Source organism: Eulemur rufifrons, chromosome 24 (genome assembly GCF_041146395.1).
Source record: "Eulemur rufifrons isolate Redbay chromosome 24, OSU_ERuf_1, whole genome shotgun sequence".
NCBI lineage: Eukaryota > Metazoa > Chordata > Mammalia > Primates > Lemuridae > Eulemur > Eulemur rufifrons.
The window spans coordinates 11,665,332-11,686,694 of NC_091006.1; the positions used below are offsets into that span (position 1 = coordinate 11,665,332).

Here is a 21,363-nt window from a genome sequence, read left to right on the forward strand (position 1 = left end):
GTGGGGGCGAAGGCGCATACAATTTGGGAGCTTTCTTTTGGAAAAAATATAGAGCTACAAGCAAAATTAGGCTCAGGGTCCTGGGAAAGGCCTGTGCAATTGAGAGGCTCTGAAGCTTGGGCTGTGTTAGCGTTGCAATCAATCCCCGTGCTCCCCGCGTTGCAGAAAGCACACTAGCCACAGCGGGTTGCGGAGAATATCCTCGCACAGCTCTGCGCACGAGCAAGTGTTTCGGGAGGCAGGATGCCTAGGGGCGGAGCCTGCACTTTCTGCCCTCAATGCCTACAACAGTCTGCCTGAACATAAATAACTAGTTGTTGACTATCTTGAACAGGATGCAAAAATGCTGATCGTATAGGTGAACAGGAGCACACGGACTATATTAAGTAAGAACTGTTCATCATAAAGCAACAGTAAAGGCCGGGCGCGGTGGCTCATGCCTGTAATCCTAGCACTCTGGGAGGCCAAGGCAGGCGGATTGTTTGAGCTCAGGTTCGAGACCAGCCTGAGGAAGAGCAAGACCTCGTCTCTACTAAAAACAGAAAGAAATTATATGGACAGCTAAAAATATATATAGAAAAAATTAGCCGGGCATGGTGGTGCATGCCTGTAGTCCCAGCTACTCGGGAGGCTGAGGCAGGAGGATCGCTTGAGCCCAGGAGTTTGAGGTTGCTATGAGCTAGGCTGACGCCACGGCACTCTAGCCAAGGTGACAGAGTGGGAGTCTGCCTCAAAAAATAAAAAAATAAAAAAAATAAAGCAACAGTAAGGTGTAAAGGCGCAACCTCACACAGGGAGAGATGCGCTGTCCACATATCCAACAAGGATTCATACCCGGAGTATGCAAAGAACTCTGACATTTCATGAAAAAAAGACAACTTACGGAAAATGGACCACTTAGACGCTTCACAAAGAGAAGATATATCCAAAGCATCAGTTAGCACCCGGAGAGATGCTCGGCCTCGCTGGCCCTCCGGGAAATGCAAAGGAGGACCCCAAAGTGGGTCTCCCGGAGCAGATGGAAGAGCCACTCGGGAAAGTGTTCAGCAGTTCCCTTTAAACTTCAGCATCCACTTAGCCTACGACAGCAGTTCCACTCCTACATATTTACCTAAGAGAGATGAAAACACGTCCACATGGAACCTCACACGTGAATGTTCTTCGCAGCTTTAATCATAGCAGTCTGAAACCAGGAACAACCCTGGGGGCCATCGCTGAGAAACCGAATAAACGGTGGCACGTTCAGACAATGGATACTACTCAGCAAAGAGGGGAACAAACTGCTAATGCACGCGACAGCCCGGATGAACAGCAGGAACGCGATTTTGAGAGAATGAAGCCCGAAACAGAATATATACACCGTATGATTCCATTTGTGTGAAATGTTCAAAATTCCAGAAAAGGCAAGTAAACACAGACAGAAAACAAGCCAGTGATTGTCTGGTGCTGAGGGTGGGGCTGGGCGTTGATCAGAAGTTGGATGGGTGATCGGGGAATTTTATGGGGTGTCGGAAATGGTCTGCATTGCGGTAGGGGCGGTATTTGCATGGGTGTGTTTGTCTAAATGTGTCGTCAGTTTATTGTAGGTAAACTGGGCCTCAATCAAATTGATTTAAAAAGAAAACTCACCCTTTCCCATTTTCATTCGACTCCTCTTCCCTCCCCTCTGCAGAATTAGTCATTGTTCCAGTTTGCTGTGAATCATTCCATCCCAGTTGGTGTGTAAATCTATTCAATTACATGTGCATTTGGAAATACAATGTTTTGATTTTTTAAAAAATGGGGTCATACCACACATGGTTCTGCAACTTGTTTTTTTCCACTTAGTACCATTTGGAGATTTTTCCAAATCAGTACAAAGCTTGCTTACTCTTTTGCATGGCTGCATAGTATTTCATTATACAGATGTGTCAAAACTTTATTTAACCAGATCCATATGGGGAGACATTTAAGCCATTTCTAATCTTTTGCCTCTATAAACAAAGCTGGCAATATCTTTGTACATTTGTGATTTCTGGATACATGGACATCTGTAGGATAAATCCTTGGAGGTAGAATCACTGGTTCAAGGTAAAGTGCATTTTTACTGGTCATTTGAGAGATTCTCCCAAACATCGTTCCAGATAGGCTGTACTAATTCACATTATTCTTATCTGCCCTGATGGCCAGTGAGCTTGAGCACTTTTGCATATTATTCTGGGCCATTTGTATTTCCTCTCTGTGCTGGTTCAAATATGTGAACTATGTTCTTCCTAGGCTCTTTGGCATTTTCTTATTGATTTGTCATAGCTCTTTACATGTTGTGGCTCTGAAGCCTCACCAGAGATGTTACACACATTTCTTCCAGTCTGCTGCTTGTCTTCTGGCTTTGTTTACAGTGACTTTACTCCCTCAAATCTTTTCAATTTTTTGGTGATCAACTTTCTATCCCCTTTTTGTTGTGACCCCTGAAAATCTCCCCAACTCAAGGTATGAAAAATAGAGAAAGAAATGGATGAAGGGAGAGACTAACTCCCCCCGCCCCCCGAGAGCATCTCAGCTTGTTCCTGCTTTTCCTCCCTTTCCTCATCTTAAAAAATAAAATAAAATGAATGTTCTGTGGGCAAGAAAGAGGGTTTTTTATTTATGCAGAGTGGGGGTGGGGGGATGCTGAAAACGGAAGCCCTAAGCACGCCTGAGGCCTCAGGTCCCGGGACCCACTCTGGGCAGAGTCTGATGTAAGCTGGGGCCGGGGAGTCCTCAACAGCCAGAGTGGCCGTCAAGGCGTCCCTCGGATGCAGGGAACCCAGGGCTCACGGCCCCGGGAGGGCGAATTCTATGGCCCTTAACTGTACCAGAAGTTCTCGCTATCCATTAATTACCTGGGAAAACACGTCTGTTCCCGGTGGGGCTGTGGCCCCACAAAAACGCCAGGTGGGGCGGTGGCTTTGGCATCCTCGCGTCCCTGCGTGAAATAAGCCTCACCAAGACATCATTTCCCGCCCATCGCCAACCGGCACAGATTAAAAAGATTGATGACGCCCCCTCCTGGCCAGGCCGTGGGGAAGCGCGCACTTTCTGATCCACCGTGGAGCCGAACTTGTCTGCGGGAAGCCGTCTGGCGGGATCTTTCCAAACGCAGCGTTCTCGCATCCATTCAGCAAGCTTTTAAAATGTCCCCCTGAAGCATAACATACAGAAAAGTGCACGAATCTTAACAGCTCGGTGAATTTTCCTAGATGAAACACCTGTGGCCACCAAAAAATAAAACACGACCAGACCACCGTCCCCCAACCTAGCGGCCTGGCTGGGTCTCCTCCCCCAACCCCCAGAAGTGACCAACATTCTCACACTGTCGTCTGGTGGTGCCCAGTGTAAAATATCTTTCTGTGTGTGGCTGTTTTTGCTCAACATGACATCGCTTGCAACTGTGGTTGACTCGTTGTATTGTATCAATTCATCACAAGATATCCATTCTTTTGTCAGTGGACATTGGTCTTGGTTCCTGTTAGAAATAATGCCACTTTGACCACACGGTACCCGGATTTTGGTGACCACATTGGTGCTTTTCTGTGGGGTAGGTCTCCAGGGTCACAGGACATGCATGTATTTGGTTTTAGTAGAGTCTGCAAAATTGTTTTCCAAAGTCTTTACTAATTTACACTCTCACCAGCAATGTATCGCTCCAACTGCTTCACAAACTGACTTAGTGTTGTCAGTATTTTTTATTAGCCATTCTAATGATATTTATTGTGGTTTGAATTATATTTTCAAGATGACTAATGATGCCAAATATCTTTTCATGATCTTATTAACCATTCATTTACCTCCTTTTTGTGGTTTATACACAATATTTTGCCACTTATAAAAGGGCTGTAGATCTTATTATTAATTTGAAAGTGTTCTTTATATATTCTGGATACAGGTCCTTTGTCAGATATGCATATGGTCTATACTTGTCTTTTTATTTTTTTATTTATTTTTTGAGACAGAGTTTCACTTTGTTGCCCAGGCTAGAGTGCCATGGCATCAGCCTAGCTCACAGCAACCTCAAACTCCTGGGCTCAAGCAATCCTCCTGCCTCAGCCTCCCGAGTAGCTGGGACTACAGGCACGCACCACCATGCCCGGCTAATTTTCTCTATATATTTTTAGTTGTCCAGCTAATTTCTTTCTATTTTTAGTAGAGACAGGGTCTCGCTCTTGCTGAGGCTGGTCTCGAACTCCTGAGCTCAAACAATCCACCCGCCTCGGCCTCCCAGAGTGCTAGGATTACAGGTGTGAGCCACTGCGCCCGGCCTCTTAACAGTGTCTTTTGCTGAATGGAAGTTTTTAATTTTTATGAAGTTCAGTTTATCATTTCTCTTTTATTATTTGTACTGTTTTGTGTGCTACCTAATAGATCTTTACCTACCCTCAAGGTTGTGAAGTTTTTCTCCTAGAAATTTTTTAGGTTTAGATCCTTCCCTTAGCTCTATGGTCCACTTCCAGTTAGGTGTTGTGTATGGTGTGAGCTAATATTCATTTTCAAATGTTCATTTTTCTGCAATAAGGATGTCTAATGGTTCCAGCACTATTTGTTGGAAAGACTATTCGTTCCCCATTGGATTCATTTGACACCTTTATTGAAAATCAATCGATTGTGTGTGGGTCTATTTCCGGGTTTCCCATTGATCTAGTTGTTGAAGCTTTTCCCTGTAAGTAGCTACCTTGTCCTGGCTTCTGTAGCATGAGGCGATGTATCCTCCAACTTGGTTTATTGTCAAAAGAATTTTGGCTATTCTAGGTCCTAGGCGTCTCCACATACAGTGTAGAATCAGCTTGTTGATTTTTACAAAAGCCTGCTGACACTTCAACGGGGATTGTCTCGAATCCATAGATATTTAGGGAGAATCGCTATTTCGATAATATTATATCTTACACCCCATGGATATGGTCTTTCTCTCTCTCCTTTCTTCTCTGATTTCTCCCAGCAACATTTCCTAGTTTTCAGTGTATGGATCTTGCACAACCACAGGGCAAGACCATAGGCCACAGTTTGCTGACCTCTGGGGCTGATATTGCTGAATCACAGAGAGTCCCCCGAGCCAGGAGAACAGGGCCATCCTCATTTTACACGTCTATTTCCTCACCTGCCAATTGAGGCCAATAATAGTTCCCCGCTCACAAAGCTGTGAGAATTGGACGCATTAATCCACGCACCTGAGCAGGGCTTGCCACCTAACAGGTACTCAGCAAACGTCAGCTACGGCGACCACGGAGGCAATAAGAAAAGTAACCGAGATTTGCTTATAGAAGTGGGGCTATTTACCAAGTTGGAAATCCAAATGTCGATCTGGGGCTTCGTGCTGGAAGGGTCACCTGAGCCCACTCGCAGGAAACGTTCAGAACAGGCGAGTCCCGGGAGACAGAAAACTGACTGGGGGGTCGCCAGAGGCTGTGGATGGAAGGTCACTGTTAAGGGGGTACAGGGTTTATTTTTAGGGTGTTGAAAATTTTCTAGAATTGATTTGATGGGTGCACAACTCTGTCAACGTACTAAAAGCTATTGAATTGTACACTTTTAAGTGGGGGATTTTGCAGTATATGAATCAGATCCTAATAAAGCTGTTATCAGAAAAACAAACAGGCCGGGCGCGGTGGCTCACGCCTGTAATCCTAGCACTCTGGGAGGCCGAGGCAGGTGGATCGTTTGAGCTCAGGAGTTCGAGACCAGCCTGAGCAAGAGCGAGACCCCGTCTCTACTATAAATAGAAATAAATTAGCCAAATAACTAAAAATAGAAAAAATTAGCCGGGCATGGTGGCGCGTGCCTGTAGTCCCAGCTACTCGGGAGGCTGAGGCAGGAGGATCGCTTCAGCCCAGGAGTTTGAGGTTGCTGTGAGCTAGGTTGACGCCATGGCACTCTAGCCCGGGCAACACAGCGAGACTCTGTCTCAAAACAAACAAACAAACAAACAAAACCCATGGCTCCCGAGCGCCCCCTGGAGGGAGGCAGGCTCACTGCCGTCCCCGCGAGCCCTCGGCCGCCCGGCGGCGCCCCTGGGCCTGCGCCTTCCGTCCCGCCTGGAGCGACCCGACCCACCTACGCCTCGTCATCCTTCAGGTCTCGACTCTGACCTCCCTCCGGGAAGCCGCCCCCGGCCCGCTGCACGGCCCCCCCTGCCGAGTGGGGCGAGGGGCGGGTCCGTGGAATTCGGAGGCGGCGGAGCTGGATGTCCCGGTCACGCTGCCGCGGACGCGGGATGCACAGGCGGATGCAAAGCCGCACACCGGAGTGACACACTGCTACAGACATGCGGGGGACTCCCGTGGCCACACACCAGCCGACCCTGCGCCCAGATGCTGGGTGGACCACGCGAGGTGGCCCCCGGGGGGTCCCCTGTGCCCTCCACCGCAGCGCGACACCACGTGGGGATTCTGCCAGCGGCCGCGTGTGCGTGCCTTCCAGACACCTTCCAGAACCGGGGCAATGCCCACAGGGTGGGTTCAGGGACCCCCTGGGCCACCGGGAGGCAGACCTGAGCTAAAACGCCACCCATCACCTGAGCCCCATAAGCCCCTGCTCCGAGCACCGGGCCACAGCGCGTTTCTGATCTCCGGAAACTATTGTCAGCTCAGAGCCAGGGTCCGACAGTCCCCAAAGGTCCCTGCGGGGAAGGCCAGCAGAAAGATGAACAGCACAAATTTTCAGTAGCATAAAGGGGTCCTTCCCAGAGGGGACCCCCTGCCGCCTCATTCAGGGGGTTCTGGGCCTGTGAACTGGCTCCAGTCTGGAAATTGACTGAGGGGCGGGGCTCTCTGTTTTTATGAATGGAAAGTTAAACTTTTGTTCGCCTGACGTGGAACTGTCCCACTTACACAGATCGAGTAAGACCTTAGTAGCCTGCCCATCGGTTACCCTTCTAGGGACACCGTGACAGTTGTCAGACTACTGTGACAGCTGCTTTCACGCTGCTGTCCACACAGCACTACGCCTGCCTCGCCCTTGGTGATTAAGTTGGGTCACGTGGCCCCCGCCACCCTGGGGTCCAATTGTCCCTGTTGGGTTTAGGCCTTTCCAGTTTGGCGGCAGCAGTAAGTTCCGCCTTAACAGAAAGAGCGATTTCGGAGACACAGCGATACATACTTACCAGGTGGCCCCAATGGTGAATTCCTGCTTTGTCGCACAATCCTAGCCAGGTACACGTAGTGACACCCAGAGTCTCGAAGTCACAGATGCAAACTCACACAGAGACATACAACCTATACCGAGGCATGGTGTGACAGACAGCCTTTCCTGAGTGACACACCCACACACCACATTCAGCAGCAGGACACCCTGGCGGTGGCTCCAACTATGCAGCCATCCTTCCCCATAGCCCCGCCTTCCAGACCACAGCCACAGCAGACGCGCCATGGCGACCCTACACCAACGTCCAGGCCTGGCTGGGCCCACCCTGCAGACCCATCTGGGTCCCCCCACGATGTGGAATGCCCCCAGGACTAGGGGCCCCTCCCGCTCAGCGAAGCCCACCCACTGCCAGAACCAGGAAGTAGGGGAGGTATTTTTAGTTACAATTAATCGCCCGTCCAATTTCCCTCCTCCCCGGTGGCTCATCCAATTGGTTTAATTAGAGAGGATTAAGTGAGAGGCATTTCCAGTCGCTGGGAGAAGATGGGGGAGGGGAAGAGGGGAGTTGCCCCTCCCCCACTCCCCCACTGTCCTAACCTTGGAGACCCTTCCCCTGTGCCAGGCAGGGGTTGGAACACAATGCCTCCCCTTGAAGCCGACCTCAGGCCTTGGCCCGTCCTTGCCGCCTCCCCCATAGCCCTCCCCCGATCTTCCTTCAAAGTGGGGGGAGTGGAAGTCCTTCCTGCAGTCTACCCGTCACCCTTCCTGCTTTAGTCCTGGGGAGTTTGGAGAGAAAGAAACACTCAATCATAGTCACAAAAACAATATCACACCCAGAAAACAGTTCTTGTTAGGCTTTTTAAAAATCATAGAATCTTAGAGAATTCTATTTTTAAAACAAGAGGCTGTGAGCAGAGTGGGTAGCACACGGGCCCCGGAGCCAGGCTGCCCAGGTTCGAATGGAGCTCCACACTCTCCAGCTGTGCGACCTGGGGTGGGGACTTCCTCTCTCTGGGCCTCAGTTTCCTCATCTGGGAAATGGGGACGGCGGTGGTACCCACCTCCCGGGCTGTCTGAGGGTTAACAGGCTCCTAGGACAGAGCCTGGGCCACAGCAATCACTGACTGAAGGCCTCAGTAAAGTCACAGAAGTGGCAGCCACACTCCCACCCCGTAACCTCTTTCCGTGACCCTTGCCACCGTCTAAGTGACTGAATAGCGTGCTTAATTGCTCAGTCCACTGTCAGTCACTCGCTCCCTGGCGTCCCAGAGCAGGAAACACCTGTTTCATGAATACACAAAGTTTGAGCCTCAGAACGATGAGCTTGGGTCCTGTCCTCGCCACCTGTGTCCCGGGCACCAGCTGCTGCCTCAGGGATGATGGAGAAAGATGAACACCTGCCCTGCTTTTCGGGCTGAGGCTCAAGCCAATAATAAAACAGGCAAATAAGTGACCGAGAGAATTCCAAGGACAGTGGTTGATGGGACAAGATATGAGGCAATGAGAGTGTGACTGGGCCGGGTGCTTTGGTTCGGCTGCTCCCGCTTCTCTGGAGAGGTGACCTCTGAGCCGGGCAAGGTGTCCCAGGCAAAGGGAGCAGCCAGGACAGAGGCCCAGGAGGGGGACCGAGCTGGTCACTTTGCACGAGTCAGTGTCTAAACCTAAGCGACTCCAAGTCTGCAGCGGGCTGCACGGCGTCTTCATGGGAACAAAGCGGCACCATGTGAGAGCCGGGCGCCCGCAGCAGGGGACGTGCGCAGGAGGGATGTTTGATCCGAGTCCACCAGGTCCGGGTCGTGGCCTCCGTGGGGCCGAGCAGCTCGTCCTGGAGCCGGGGTGTGCGTGTACATGAACACCAGCGTACGTGCAAGGGTGCGAGTGTGAGTCAGTGGGCCCGAATGTGTAGCAGCCAGCAGAAACGTGTGTGTGATTGTGTGGGACCACGTCTGTGTGAGCATGTGTGTGCGAATGTGTCCGCGCCTCTGAGCACGTGAGCACGCACATGTGTGAGTGTGTGAACATGTGCCTGAAGGTGTGAGCATGAGCACGACTGTGCAGCTGTGTGTGAGTGTGCAAGAACACATTTGAGTGACTTTGTGCAAATGTGCGTGCGTGTGGAGACAGAAGTGTGTGTGTGGTTAACCTGTGGGTCTTCCTGGAGTTTCCCAGTGTCTGTGTGTGTCTGTGTGTGTGTTCCCACACCTGGGTGTGACTGTGTTTGAGTGTGGCATATTGTTCGTTTGCCGTGTGTTTCTGATGCACGCACATCTTGGCATCTGAGTGTCTGTTTATAGCACTGTGTGTGTTCCTTTGTGAATCTCTGTCTGGGGCCCACCCGGAAGGGGCTCGGGGTGTCCAGGAGCACATTTTTCATGGTGCCCCCCCCCATGCCCAGCGTGACACACCATGTGCCCAAGGACCTCGAACACCACGGCAGTGAACATGGCTGGGGGTGCCTGAGACCAGGCCGAGGCGGCTCTGAGGAGCAGGCGGGGAAAGTGCCTGGACAGCAGAGGGGCTGAGGGCCCCCAGGAGAGGGGACCCGCGGGTGGTGTGACGAGTCTCTCCCTGCTCTGAGGGAGAGACCTCACCTGAACACAGAAGAGGGGGGACCCTGTGGATGTGGGTCAGGGGGACAGAGAGAGACAAGGAGGGGGAGACAGGGGCAGAGGGACACGCCCCAACCCCACCTTCGTGGTCTCTCTCAGGGCAGCAGAGAGGGGCCTTGTAAGCTGGGAGCCCCAGTGGACTCCATCAACCCAGTTTCTGAGCCTCAGTTTCCCCTGTGTCAAAGAATAACCTCCGCTTGCGATTGAGCGCTTGCTACACTCGGGGCACCATCCTCAGCACGTCCCTAGCGCTGTCTCCATCTCAGCACAACAATCCCACCAGGCCGGCATCGCCACTGTCCCCATTTTCCAGGTGTGCAAACCGAGGCCCAGAGAGGCGAACTCACTTGCCTGAGGTGCCACAGCTACTGCGTTGCAGACATGGGATTTGAACCCACGTCCATCGTGCGCACCACTCTCAAGGACCTTCGTGCTCACCTCCTGCAGGGCAGCAGAGGAAGCCACAGTGTGGCAGCTTGCTGCAAAATGGGCCACAATTCTTCATGCCTCCCGGACCCATATGTCTCGCAAGGTGACTTTGCAGCTGCCACTGCCGGACCACAAGTGGCAGAGTCTATTTCTCTTCCTTAAACGTGGACTTTCAGTGGCCAAGAGAATCCAGCCGAGAAAACGACAGGCCAGGTTTGAGCGCTCTGGATGTCCAGCCAGGCCTCCCTGTGAACCAACCGGACGGCCTCAGGTCCCCTCCCGTTGTCCCTATGGCCAGGAGCAGGCCCCAGCCGACCCATAGCTGCCCCAGATGCGCCAGGAGTCCCATGGCCACAGGGCCTGGGATAAAATACCAGCCCACAGAATAATGAGCTTCAAAATAGTTGCTGTTTGGAGTCACAAAGTTTTGGGGCGGTTTGTTCCACAGTGACAGCTAACTGACACACATGGGGTGCCCGGGTGGGATAAAAAGTAACAATTATTACTGTTAGAGGTCCAGAAACTTCAAACGATGAGAATTTGAAATCTTGGAAGAGACACAAGAAATCCAGTTGGTACCTTTGTGTTTTCAAGACTTTATCATTAAAAAAAAAAAAAAAGAAGAAGAAGACATCAGAGAAGGGAAGTGGGGGAGCACAGGGGGGTGCGTGGGAGGCTGAAGGAATCTCCCCAAAATGTCGCCCAGATCCGAGCGACTCTCCTTCCCCAACTGCCCAGCCCGCCCGCCCGCAGTCCCTTCTCTGTCCCGGAGGCGGGCCCCCAGCCACCACCTTCTGGAGACCAAGGCCCAGGATCGCAGCTCAGTCCTGGGCAGAGGTGAGGACAGAGGTGAGGCTCAGGGCCTGGAGGCCTTGTGGGTGTCCTGGAGAGACCCTCGGGTGGGCGCTCAGGCCCCGTGTCCCGGCGGGGCCCCAGGGAGGTAGGCGTTGAGTGGAGGGGCCTTTGGAGGTGGGTCCTGGAGCCGGAGGGCCGGGCAGGGACCGGAACAGGTGTGAGGCTGGCGGTCACAGTTGGAGGCCGGGGGCTGTGGGGCAGGGAGAGCCCAGGTGAGGAGGCAGGAGGGCACTGGCCCCACCACAGCCGCAGAGGAGGGGACAAAGAGCAGGGACACGGGGCGCCACAGACAGGAGAGATGCAGTGACCACGAAAGAGGGAAATGAGACCCAGAAAGCGACGGAGAATGACAAGGAGACAGATAGAGTGGGACAGAGGGAGAGAGGAGAGAAAGGAGTCAGGTGGACATACATATGACAATGACAACGAGAGACATAGAGAGACAAGGAAAGGACAAGAGGAGAGACCAAAAGGAGGGGGAGGACAGGGCCCATTTGGGGAACCAGGTGGTGGGAGGAGAAGTCCCCTCCCTTACTTTTGACCCCAGAGGTCACCAGACACACACCGGACCATGTCCCCGCCCCATGCTCGGCCATGGTGGAGCTGAGGCCCTGGACGCGCTGGCCCACCTCTTCTGCCCAGGCTCAGCTGCCCGCGCCCCCTGTGTGCCTCAGCCCTGCCCAGGCCTCCATTCTCACCCGCTAGGCCTTTCTGTTGGCCCTGAACCTATTACCCACCCGCCCAGCCTGCCGGCTCCAGCCCAAGTCCTTCCCCTCCTCTGTGTGCTGGGAGACGGGGGCTGCCTCCCAGCCAGGAGATCTCCAAGTGCTGTGGCCTTCACGGATGTGATCTCCTGCTAGATACCCTTCTCCCGCCCCACTCCTCCCATTCTCCTGGTCTCATCTCCTCTTCTCCAGGCAGCCCTCCTTGAATCCTCCATCCTGGGTCAGATGCCCCCTCTTTCAGGAAGCCCTCCCTGAACCATCCCCCTCCCCCAAAGCCTGAGTCGAATGTCCCCTCTGGGCTCCTGTCGCTCCTGGGCTTCCACATCCCAGCCCTGCCCACTCTTGGTCACCACTGCCTGGGGATGGGCCTTTCTCCCCCGCTGGACGGTAAGCCCCACAGGGCTGGGGCTGTCATGGTCACTGTTGTGTCCCCAGCATCACCCAGCACAGGGAGGGGCTCAGAAGATGTGTATTAAATGAATGAATGGGTGGGTAGATGGATGGATGCTGAACTAAAGAGTCTGGACTTCGTCCAGAGGGCACTAGGGAGCCACAGAAGGGTTTAATCCAGGGAGAGTCAAGATCTGATCTGTGCTTTAGAAACTCCAGGCTGCCTCCCCACCCCCCACCCTCCGGCCTTTGCACATGCTGTTCCCTCTGCTATTCTGAGCAAGGTGGACCTGCACAAGTGACCTCTTCTCTCTGAGCCTCAGTCTCTCTTCTGTAAAATGAAAATAATAATAGTCTCTCTCTCTCTCTCCCTCGGGGTTGTGAGAACTAAATGAGAAGATGCTCTGAAGTGCTGCTATGATACCAGAGGAGAGTCTCAAGGCCTGGGAGTGTAAAATAATGACCTCCAACCTTATCCCCAACTCTGCCCAGTGAACTCCTATTCATCCTCCAGTGCCCCATCCAGAGGCCACTTCCTCTAGGAAGTCTTCCCCGAAACTCCAGCACTAGCTAATGACTCCCTTCTCTGGGTTTCAACCGTTGCACCAGACTGTCATTGGGGATGTCCATTTCCCTTAAGACCAGAATCTTCTCAAGAGCCAAACCCTACCTGAGGCATGTCAGGGCCTGGAGCAAGGGTTCAGTGTATGTTTTGAGATGTACCTATGGCTGGGTGGGTACGTAGGGGGTGAATGCACGGACAAATGGGATGTCTGAGTAGGTGGGTGGGTGGCTGGACCAATGTGAGGGTGGGTGGATGGGTGGGCAGATGTATGTTCCTATGGATGGTGGGTGCCGGGTGGAGGCATGGCTGATGGATGGAGGGGTAGATGCATGGTTAGGCAGGTAGGTGGGTGGGTGAATGGATAGACAAATGAGTGGATGTGTGGGTGGGTGCGTCAGGGTGGAGGTGGGTGGATGGGTGGGTGGGTGGATGGATGGATGAATGGAGTGAGTGGGTGAATGTATGGTTGGATGGGTAGGCGAGTGGATTCCATTTGGATGGATGACTGATGGATGGATAAATATATGGATGGTTGAGGGAGGGGATGGATGGATGGACAGATGGATGGATGGATGAAACATCTTCCCTAGGAGAGCCCTCAATTCAGGAACCCAAGCTGACCCTGCCCTGGGCGGGCCTACTATTGGAGTCCGGAGGTCTTCTGGAGGTTTGAGAGTTGCATACCCCTAGACCTTGGGCACTCACACTTCTCCTGAATCCAGCCTCTATAGGTAATGCCAGTCTCCTTCCAAGTTCAAATTCATCCCCACCGATCCTGGAAGACAAAAACGGAGGGTTGGCGGGTCTTCCCCAGACACCCCCGGATGCCCCATAAGTCCCTCTCACCCCTTCCTTCACCAGGGGATCCCCCGACCAGGATAGACTGAGTAGTGTTTTAAGAGGGTGTTAGCTCTTTAATAAAAAGGGGAGGTTTCCAATGTGGTGGGCGGAGCCTGGAAGAAGTGAGCTTTGTGAGGAAAAGGTGGGGGCCCAGGAATCTGCGTTGGCATCAGCTGCTCCCCTAGTATACAAATGACGCACTGTGTCACTCTGGAACCCAATCTCAGGTGAGGCGCCTTTGTGTAAAGAAGGGGCGGGTGCAAAGGGGCGTGGCTGGGCCTGGGGGCGGGGCTTACCCGGTGGCCGGACTGTCACATGCGGCTGCGACTCGGTGTAGCCCGCCAGGGGCTGGCCCTCTGGGCCGAAGGCGGCACCCTGCCCTGCGAGGAGGGTGGAGGGGTTGCAGGCTGAGCCCCAGGAAGCCCGTTCCCGGCTTTGACGTCCCCCCAGGACCCCAGGCCCTCTCTCCCCAGTCTGCCCGCACCTGTGCGGTTGGACTGGTCGATCATCGGCTGCACGATCCGTCTCCGGGCGTTGATGAACCTGGGGGGCGGTCGTGGAAGCGCAGGGGTGCAGAGGGGAGGAGGAGAGAGGCGGAGGTGAACTCGGGGACAGCCGGGAAGAGAGGAAAGCGCGCGAGGGGGACAGGCTCTGCGGGCTCCGGGGCCTCCGTCAGCACCGCGGACAGCGCCAGGCCTCTGCCCCGGCGGCCACACAGAGCGCGCGACCCTCGGGGCGCTCACCAGTTGTTGACTTGCAGGATGGTGAGCCCCGTGTCCTGCGCCAGCTGTTTCTTCTGCTCCTCCGAGGGGTACGGGTGCTGTGGCCACCAGCGAGAGTCACCCCGCCTGCCCGCGCCGTCCGATCCCGGAGGCCTGGCCTGCCCGGCCCCAGGGATGGCGAGCCCAGGCCGGGCGGGGCCGGGAGGGCCCGCGTGTGCGTCTGAGCGCCTCGCTCCCGGTGACCCGGCGACGCTCAGCCAGCTTCCTGCGGCAATTACGCCCCCACCCCCTCCAGCAATTAGAGGCTAATTGGCCAGGCGTCCTTAGGGAGCCGTGCTGGGGAGGGGGCCCCAGCGGTGTGGGCGAGGGAGGCAAAGCCCAGCCCTGTCCCTCTCTGAGTCTCTGTCAGAGCCCCTGTGTGTCTCTCCCTACTGCTTTCTTTCTCTGCGGCTCTCTCTGTCTCTGTCTCTCTCTTGTGTCTGTCTCTCTCTCTGAGTCAGTTCCTCCCTGTCTCTGAGTCTCTGTTTTTCTGTCTCTGTTCCTCTGTGACTCAGTCTCTCCCTGTCTCTACCTTGCTCTGTCTTCGTCCTCCCCCTATCTGTGTCCCTCCTGTTCCAGCCTCTTCCTGTCTCTATTTTTTGTCTCTCCCCATGAGGCAGTGTGGTGCAGTGGGTAAGGCCAGACTGCCTGCGTTTGAACTCACTTCTGGCTGTGTGGCCTTAGGCAATTCTCCTAACCTCTCTCTGTTCCTCAGTCTCCTCATCTGCACAGTGGAACTATAATAGCCCTTCCCTCCTAGGGGTGGTGGGTGGTGGGTGGGTGGATGATGGGTGAGTGGGTGGGTGGGTGGTTTGGGGGAAGGACTGAGTGAGTTAAGAGCCCTTAGCAGCACCTGGCACACAGGTCACGCTCACTGATGGCTGCTCTGTCATTCCCCAACCCGTGAGCACCTCCCCCAATATCCCCCCTGCCTCAGTCTCCCATCTCTCGGTGTCTCTTGGGGGCTCAGTCTCTGGAGACCATCCTTCTCCATCTCTCTCTGCCCACCGTGTACCTGGGGCCACAGGGCTCTCACCGAGAGATGCTGGAACAACCAGGCTCTCATGATGTTGGTGGCCACCTTGGGGAAAATCCCTCTTTTCTTGTTCCGCCGCCGCTCCTGGTCCAACTCCTCGTCCTCTCCCCCAGAGCTGGGAGAGGCCACACTTGTGTCCAGTCCATCTCCTGGGGGGGGGACAGGCATGCTGTGTTGGGGACAGTGAAGAGTGGGGGACCAGAGGGCCCCAGAACCCTCACCCCAGACACCACTCCACACCCCAGCTATCTTTGCCCCTCTGGAAGTCCTACTTGTGATCTAACTTCAATCCTCTGGCCGACTCCCATGTTTCCCTTCCAACTCCCAAGCTTCTCACCTTGGTCACTGGAGTTGTCTCCACTCTGGGAGGCCAGGCCCCCGCTGGATGGACCTGGAGTCCCCAAATGTACAGACCCACTATCCTCATGGTCTCTAATCCATGTATTATTCTAGAAAACAAGAGCTGGAAGTTAATGCCAAGGCTTGGGGCACAGGATAGCACAATGGCTGAGAGTATGGGCTCTGGAGCCAGGACTCCTGGAGGGGAAGCCTGTCCCTGCCTCTTTCCTCGCTGTGTGATCTCAGGCAAGTCACTTTACCTCTCTGTGCCTTCATTTCCTCAATTGGAAAAGGGAGGATGGTAACAGCCTCCACCTTACTGAGTGTGGTAAAGATTCAATGAGTTAGCTTACATAAAGGCGCACAGCAATCACTCAACAAAGATGAGTCTACGGCACCCACCGTAAAACCCTTGGGGCCAGAGGTGTTTCAGAATCCAGGACTTTTCACATTTTTAGACAGTAAATCAGCGCGTGCACCGTGCAGCTCATAACCACCGCCAGCAGGGTCTGGGGCGCAACCTCATCATCAGACTCATTAACATTTCTGCAGCAACGTGGGTGAACAGTTAACTGAGTGCAATAAATAAAGGCTATAAATAGCCTCTCATTAGTTCAGGTCAGATTTTGCTGCCGAGTGAGTCTGCACTAAATTCATGAAAAAGAACAATTCAAACTTGGAGTTTCCAGAGATTCTGGTGTCTCAGAATTGCAGGTAAGGGCGTCCGGGTAAGGACCCCAGCACAATTCAAGCGACTTGAGAATGTGCTGGATTCGTGGTCCAGGGCAATCAACTCACAAGCACTGCATCCGGGCTTCTTTGCAATTCTCCCTCACCCACCCTTCAGACCCGGGACAGCTGCCCACTGTCGCTGAGCCCCAGGGTGCCCACCACTTTGTGACCAGTCCCTCCCCAAATCACCGAGCGTGGGTGCACCCTGCGTGTCCTGCTGGGGAGTTTTGTCCAGGCTCAATGTGTGTGTGCAGAATTGTGTGTTTCGACACATTGGGGGATGAGTTGGGTGCAGCTGCTGAAGACTTGTGAGCACAATCGTGGCTGTCACCTGGAGCTGTTAGCGGATCAGGCCTGACTGCACGCTGAAAGTGAATGTACCCAAGTTGATGTCCCAAAGCTGTTCTGAGACATTCTTGTGTCACGTAAGCGAACACGGCTTATCTGCGCATGAGTGTACCTACATCCCTGCAGTTGTATCCAAGGATCCCAAGATGGCATGGCTGTCCCCAAAGAGGATGTGGCTGTGGCATGGTTGTTACATGGGGTGGAGCTCAGAAATGCAGCTGCATTCGAGCGTGGTTATGTCTGCCTCTGCCACGCCTACATGGCTGGATGTGACACTGATTATCACGGGGGCGTGTGACTGCAGCTTGAGGGTTCTGCCGTCCTGTGCACGTGGTTACTATGATTCCCGCACAGTGACTGTATGACCCGGGACTATGTCTGGGTGGGTCTGACTGTTGGGTGATTGTCACGAGAGTGTAGCTGAGGCTGAATTGAAGACCTCTGAATATGAGCCTCTGAGTGACTTGTCACCGATCATCACACACAAGGGGTTCTCGCTGAGCATGTGCATATTATGGGCTGTGAGGCCATTCTGTGACTGCTGTGAGCCTGTATCTGACTTCGTGTCCTGTTGTGTCATTGCTGCTTGTGTAGAAAGTATAACCGCCTAGGGGTGGTCCCCATGTGACATCTCCCCAAGGCTTTGCCACGCTATCTCTGTGCAGGCTGTGCCTGCAGTGTGCCGCTGCAGCACCTTGCTTCGCTGGGTGTGATTCTGTGTGGCTGGATCCAAGCCTGCGAGTCTATTTCCAAATCTGCAGATGAGTCCGGGGCCATGAGGCTCTGAGTGGCATACGCAGGTGCGCATACGTGCTGGGGCCCAGCTGTGACATGGTCAGGGTCGCGTGCATGTGTGTGTGTGTGTGCAAGGGCACCGTGGCCAGTCTGGGTCCCAGCGTCTGGCTGTACCTGAGCCTGTGTGTAGTTGGTGTGTGACCACGTGCACACGTGTGGTGGCCGTGTCTGAGGCTGTGCGGGGAGTGCGTGCCCTCACGCTGTGCCCGGCCCACCTGGTCCGGGAGGCTGGGGCAGGAGGCCGGGTAGTCCTCGAGATCCTCCCTGCAGCCGCCATCCCGATCCTCGATGACCAGGTCGATGGGCATCTTTCCCTTGAGGCAGGTGATGTAGCGGTGACAGAAGTTGTCGCACAGGTCGTGGACCTGGGGGGGCACCGGGGTACTGGGGGGGCCACCCGGGGGCCAGGGCTGGGTGCACAGGGGTGGGGTGGGGAGAGAGCCTGGGGGAAGAGGAGGCCTGGGGGAAGAGGGGCGGAGTGGGAGCACTCACCTTCTCCAGCTCGAGCAGGTGGAACCGGAGCACCTGGATGGCCTGGATCATCTGCAAGCAGGGACAGGAAGGGACCGCAGGTCGGGGATGAGAGAGGAAGGAGGAGGAGGAGGAGGAGGAGGAGGAGTTGGGGAAGGAGAGGAAAGGAGAGACAGAGAAACAGGAAGAGTGAGACAGAATGACAGGGACAGACAGACAGAGAAACAGAACAGAGACAGAGACCAGAATTAAGGAAAAGGAGGGTGTTAGATTCAGAGGTAGTGACAAGGACAGAGAAGCAACAGAGGGGCCTGTCACAGGAGGTGTGAGCTAAGGTGGGCTCCAGCAATAGGTGCACCCGCCTTGACCTGCCCCCCAGCCCCAGCCCACCCTCTACCTGAAAACTACATTTCCCAGAAGCCTTTGCCAAAGGGTTTGGCCAATAGGAGCCCTGGGGGGAGCTGGGGGGCCAAGGACAGGAGAGGCTGGGGTACTTCTCCCTCCCTCCGCTCCTTCCTCCCCTCTCGGCTCCCACTGGTTTTGGTGGGAGTCCCACCCCGTGCCAGGCGCTGTTCTAAGCACTTGACTCGCACGAACTCGTTCAACCCCACGGCAGCCCTACTGGACAGGAGTTACTAGCAGCTGCGCTGTACAGACGGGGACGCCATGGCACTGAGAGGGGGAGCCACTTGCCCTGAGTCACAGAGCTAGTGACGGCTGTACCGCACTCACAGGGGCAACGGGATCACGGTTTGAGAAGGTGGCCGGGGCACCTCCTCTCCGCACCCCCAACCGGCCCCAGGGCTACAGCAGGCGGGACAGGAGACTCCGTGCAGGAGGGGTCCCGCCCAGGGCCCGGGTCTCACCAGATTGTCCAGCTCTGGGTTGGAGGAGAAGAGGGGCCTCTCGGAGCGGACCTGGGAGGGAAGAGAGAGGCCAGTGGGGTACAGCCTGCATCCTCCGCCCGCCCCTCCTCGCGGGCGCCCCGGGTGTGGCAGACGGGGGGTGCCCACCTGCTTGGCAAAGGCAGCGATGTCCTCGTTGAAGGAATCGGAGGAGCAGACATCGCTGCCCAGCGGTGTGCCCAGCCCAGCCCCGGCCCCATCGCGGGGGGAGCATGTGGCGAGTTCGCATTTCTCAAAGACCAGCGCCAGGAGGGGGAAGAGCGGGTGTCTGGGGAGGCAGGACAGGAGAGAGCTCATGAGGGGAGGGGAGGGGAGGGGAGGGCTGCGGGCGGGCGGGGGGGGGGGTGGAGGAACTGGGAGGGGACAAGAGAAGCAGGAGGAGAAGAGACAGAGACAGAGAGAGACAGAGACAGAGTCAGAGAGAGACAACACGGAAAGGCAGCCTTGGAGAAAGAAGAAGCCAGAGACCCAGCCCAGACCACGTGGAGCCCCCAGCGGCCCCAGTCCCCACTCACCCATAGATCTCATCCTTCTCCCTCTTCAGGCTGTCGCTGTCCAAGCCTGGGGGCAGGGGCTGGGGAGGCCGGTGTGGGCCATAGGGCCCCGGGGCTCTCGGTGCTGAGGACACTGCCTCCGAGAAGCCGGCCAGGGCTGCGCTGCCGTCCACGATGCCTGAGTAGTGGGGCAGCTCATCATACTGGGGAGGCGACAGAGGGAGAGCCCCAGGGAGGTGTCAAGAGACTCAGACGTGCGGCTGAGGAGCCTCCCTATCCTGGGACCCAGGAGATGTCCCCCTGTGTCCCAGGAAGCCGCCTTCTGGTCCCCCAGTGTCTGAGCCCCGACCCCTGTAAGCTCCTCTTATCCCACGGAGTTGTCTGAGGGAGGCGAGGACTGAAAACTGTCCCCTCAGAGACTTCTGACATGTGGGCAGGAGGACCCAGAGGGAGAGAGGTAGGGTCAGCTGGGAGGGAAGAGGGGAGAGAGATTCCGAGAGGGGTGGGAGAAGGGAGGGGCAGAGATTGAGGGAGGGAGCCGGGAGGGACAGAAGCCTCGCACGGAAAGGACACTGTTTGTACCCAAAGGTGCACTTCCACACCCAGCCTCCCCACTTCCGTTTCGTTCTGCATTTGTCAAAAATGCACACCTGAGTGTGTCTTAACAACTTGTCACCCCCCATTGGCCACGTGATCCACCACACACGTATACACACACAGCCACACACACCAGCCCACTCGAGTGTATCCGTCACCCCCCCATATACTACACTTTGGAGCACACGTGCAGGCTTAGGGGACCCTCCAATCACCAGAGACACCCCCTTGCGCGCACACACAGAGCCAAACACCAGGCACCGGGATGAATGAATGATTGAGACGCTTAGCACAGGAATGAACGAATGAATGAGGCAGTCGGCACAGTGCCTGGCTCACAGCCGGCAAACACTTGTTGAAGGAAAGGACGACTCCATGTGACAACACTGACACACTTGTGCACACAGCCCGGAAGACACGCAGGAGCAGGGGGTGAGATTTGCATGTCCCATTGTCACAGAACCACGCACCCGGGAAGCCAGAGGGACCTTTGAGTCACCAGGGCAAACCCTTTCTTGGCGAGGAAGACTCGGAGGCTCAAAGAGGCACAGGAGCCTTCCTGCCTGGACCCGGCCAGGGCGGCTCTGCCTGCCTGTCCCGCTCCCCCTCTTCCACTTCCTCTTCTAACTTCTCCTGAGCCCTGAAGTTGAATCCGACCGCCCCCCGCTGTCCCTCGCACACCCACCCAGTGGGGGACTCACACCCCGCCCAGCCCCTGCCCCGCCCTCCCAAACTGGGAGCCTCCCCCCTGCCTCCTCTGCCTCCTCCCTCCTCTCCCTCCCGGGCCAGAGGACAGAAGCCCTCGGCCGGCGGCGGCGGGTGAGACCCTCTCGCAGCAGTGTCCCCACCCCTAACCCTCAGGGCGAGGGGCTTGGAACAAAAGTAGACCCGGGAAGGACAGGGGCGGGCAGAAGAGGAAGGGGATGGTGGGAGGCAGAGATAAAGGGCCTGGGATGGAGCGGCCCAGGGACACAGAGAAGGGGGAGGGGCGACCCAGGGACACAGAGAGGGGGGATGGCAGGGGGGGACCGAGGGGCAGGGAGGGGACACTTAAGGGCCAAGAGGGAGGACAGAGGGAAGAGAGAAGGAGACCCAGGGAGGGGAGGAGAGGCAGAGAAAGAGACGGTGGAGAGGGCGGATGGGCCGATGGGGCCGGAGCCCCCAAAGGGGGAGATGCAGGGAGGGGGGAGGCGAAACGGGCTGGGACACGGGGGTCCCGCCCTCAGACCTACCCTCCGGGCCATGGGCTGACGCCGGCGGCAGCTGCGGGGTCCCTCCAGAGCCTGGCCGGCGAGGGGGGCGCAGGCAGGGGCAGCCCCCGGACGGCCCGGGCGCGGACGCCAGGGGGTGGGCAGGAGGCTGGGCGCCCGCCCCCCACCC

General features: G+C 55.7%; 1 protein-coding gene across 1 annotated transcript; it reads right to left on the reverse strand.

Moving 5' to 3' along the window:
• Window positions 1–10,974: 10,974 nt before the first annotated feature.
• MEIS3 (Meis homeobox 3) lies at window positions 10,975–21,363 on the reverse strand. The gene is made up of 13 exons (XM_069457064.1): window positions 21,216–21,363; window positions 19,408–19,589; window positions 19,001–19,160; window positions 18,854–18,904; window positions 18,009–18,059; window positions 17,732–17,881; window positions 15,640–15,751; window positions 15,303–15,451; window positions 14,249–14,325; window positions 13,990–14,048; window positions 13,802–13,885; window positions 13,371–13,440; window positions 10,975–11,175 (listed from the first exon to the last, which is right to left on the reverse strand). Exons 1-12 carry the CDS (start codon window positions 21,225–21,227, stop codon window positions 13,391–13,393), a joined length of 1,137 nt encoding a protein of 378 aa, XP_069313165.1. The 5' UTR covers window positions 21,228–21,363; the 3' UTR covers window positions 10,975–11,175; window positions 13,371–13,390.

Bases quoted from the DNA above. Each gene is read 5' to 3' on its own strand.
- MEIS3 (XM_069457064.1), bottom strand. The intron at 15,452-15,639 runs GTGAGAAGCTTG...TCCCCCCCCCAG, and splicing joins AGACAACTCCAGTGACCAAG to GAGATGGACTGGACACAAGT. The intron at 14,326-15,302 runs GTGAGAGCCCTG...TGGTGGCCACAG, and splicing joins GGTTGTTCCAGCATCTCTCG to CACCCGTACCCCTCGGAGGA.